Source organism: Priapulus caudatus, unplaced genomic scaffold (genome assembly GCF_000485595.1).
Source record: "Priapulus caudatus unplaced genomic scaffold, Priapulus_caudatus-5.0.1 Scaffold1691, whole genome shotgun sequence".
In the NCBI taxonomy this organism is placed as follows: domain Eukaryota; kingdom Metazoa; phylum Priapulida; class Priapulimorpha; order Priapulimorphida; family Priapulidae; genus Priapulus; species Priapulus caudatus.
The window spans coordinates 74275-75818 of NW_014578752.1; the positions used below are offsets into that span (position 1 = coordinate 74275).

The 1544-nt window shown below is 59.8% G+C and overlaps 1 protein-coding gene across 1 annotated transcript in view; it reads left to right on the forward strand.

Moving 5' to 3' along the window:
• Positions 1-1144, forward strand: part of LOC106817350 — a gene marked incomplete at its 5' end in the record, with an annotated part of 7809 nt that extends 6665 nt beyond the window's left edge. Inside the window, 1 exon segment of the mRNA XM_014822008.1 lies at positions 91-1144. Within this exon segment, the coding sequence (XP_014677494.1) occupies positions 91-946 (856 nt within the window). The 3' untranslated portion in view covers positions 947-1144.
• Between the last annotated feature and the right edge of the window lie 400 nt (positions 1145-1544).

Here is a 1544-nt window from a genome sequence, read left to right on the forward strand (position 1 = left end):
GAGAGAGAGAGAGAGAGAGAGAGAAAGAGAGAGAGAGGGGAGAGAGAGAGAGAGAGTTGTTAACCGTCGCCATCTTTGTTTCACCTGCAGACAGAAGCTTCCCAGTCAGTGGTGGAGCCGCGCCAGCATTGACCAGCTGAACGAGGAAATCTCCAACCACCGCGTCATCCTTGACCTCTTCTCCGGGGTCAACCCTGCGACGGTGCAAGGCGCGCGCATGCCCTACCTGGAGGTCAACAACAACTACTTCCAGATGCTCATAGAGAGCGGCTTCTCCTGGGACTCCTCTCTACCCACGCAGCAGGTTTCTCCTCCGATGTGGCCACACACGCTAGACTTCCGCACACCGCTGACGGACGAATGCATCGTCCTCGGCTGCCCGACCCTCACCTTCCCCGGACTCTGGGAGTTCCCTCTCATCGACTGGACGCACCCTAACGGCACCATCTGCGGGAACGTCCCCGACGCGTGCCCCCACTACGACACGGAAAAGGAAACCTACGAATGGCTTCGCGTCAACTACGATCGCCACGCCCGCGGCAACCGCGCCCCCTTCACGCTCAACCTGCGCGCGGCGTGGTTCGAGGCGGATCTGATCGACTACGGCGGCACGGGCGCGCGCGCCATGTCGCGCTTCCTCGACGAACTCGAGGCAGACGACAGCGTCTACTTCGTGTCCGTCTCGCAGGCGCTGGCGTGGATGCGCAACCCGACCCCGCTCAGCACCATACGCAGCTTCGCGCCGTGGCTGTGGTGCGACGCCGACGGCGTCAGGAAGGACCTGACGCTGCCGCTGTGCACGGTGACGCAGGCGACCGAGCAGTGCGTCTACAACGTGACGCAGCCGTACTGGCAGGAACCCCAGGAGGTGTCGTACTACACATGCGCCGAATGCTCGCCCGAGTGGCCGTCGCCCGGCAACCCGAGAGGTGATCCCCGTCTCTAGAGGTCATCCAACCGGAAACCAGGCGGGAGAGGGCATCTAGAGGTCATTCAACCGGAAACCAGGCAGGAGAAGGCATCTAGAGGTCATCCCACCAGAAACCAGGCAGGAGAGGGCATCTAGAGGTCATCCCACCGGAAACCAAGCGGGAGAGGGCATTTAGAGGTCATCCAACCGGAAACCAGGCAGGAGAGGGCATCTAGAGGCAAATCACCGGAAACCAGGGCGGGAGACTGGCATCTAGAAGTCATCCAACCGCGAAACCAGGGCAGGAGAGGCCATCTAGAGGTCATCCCACCGGAAACCAGTCAGGAGAAGGGCATCTAGAGGTCAATCCGCACCGGAAACCAAGCGGGAGAGGGCATCTAGAGGTCAAATCACCGGAAACCAGCCGGGAGAGGGCATCTAGAGGTCATCCCACCGGAAACCGGACGGGAGAAAGCATTTAGAGGTCAAATCGCAGGGAAACAGACGGGAGAAAGCATATAGAGGTCAAATAATCGTGGCGGCCATTGTACTCCGATAACATCACGTTTCGTCTGCTTGCTCGTCGAACAATGCAAAACGTATTTACGTGTTGCATCCGGTCCGCTATAGCTTG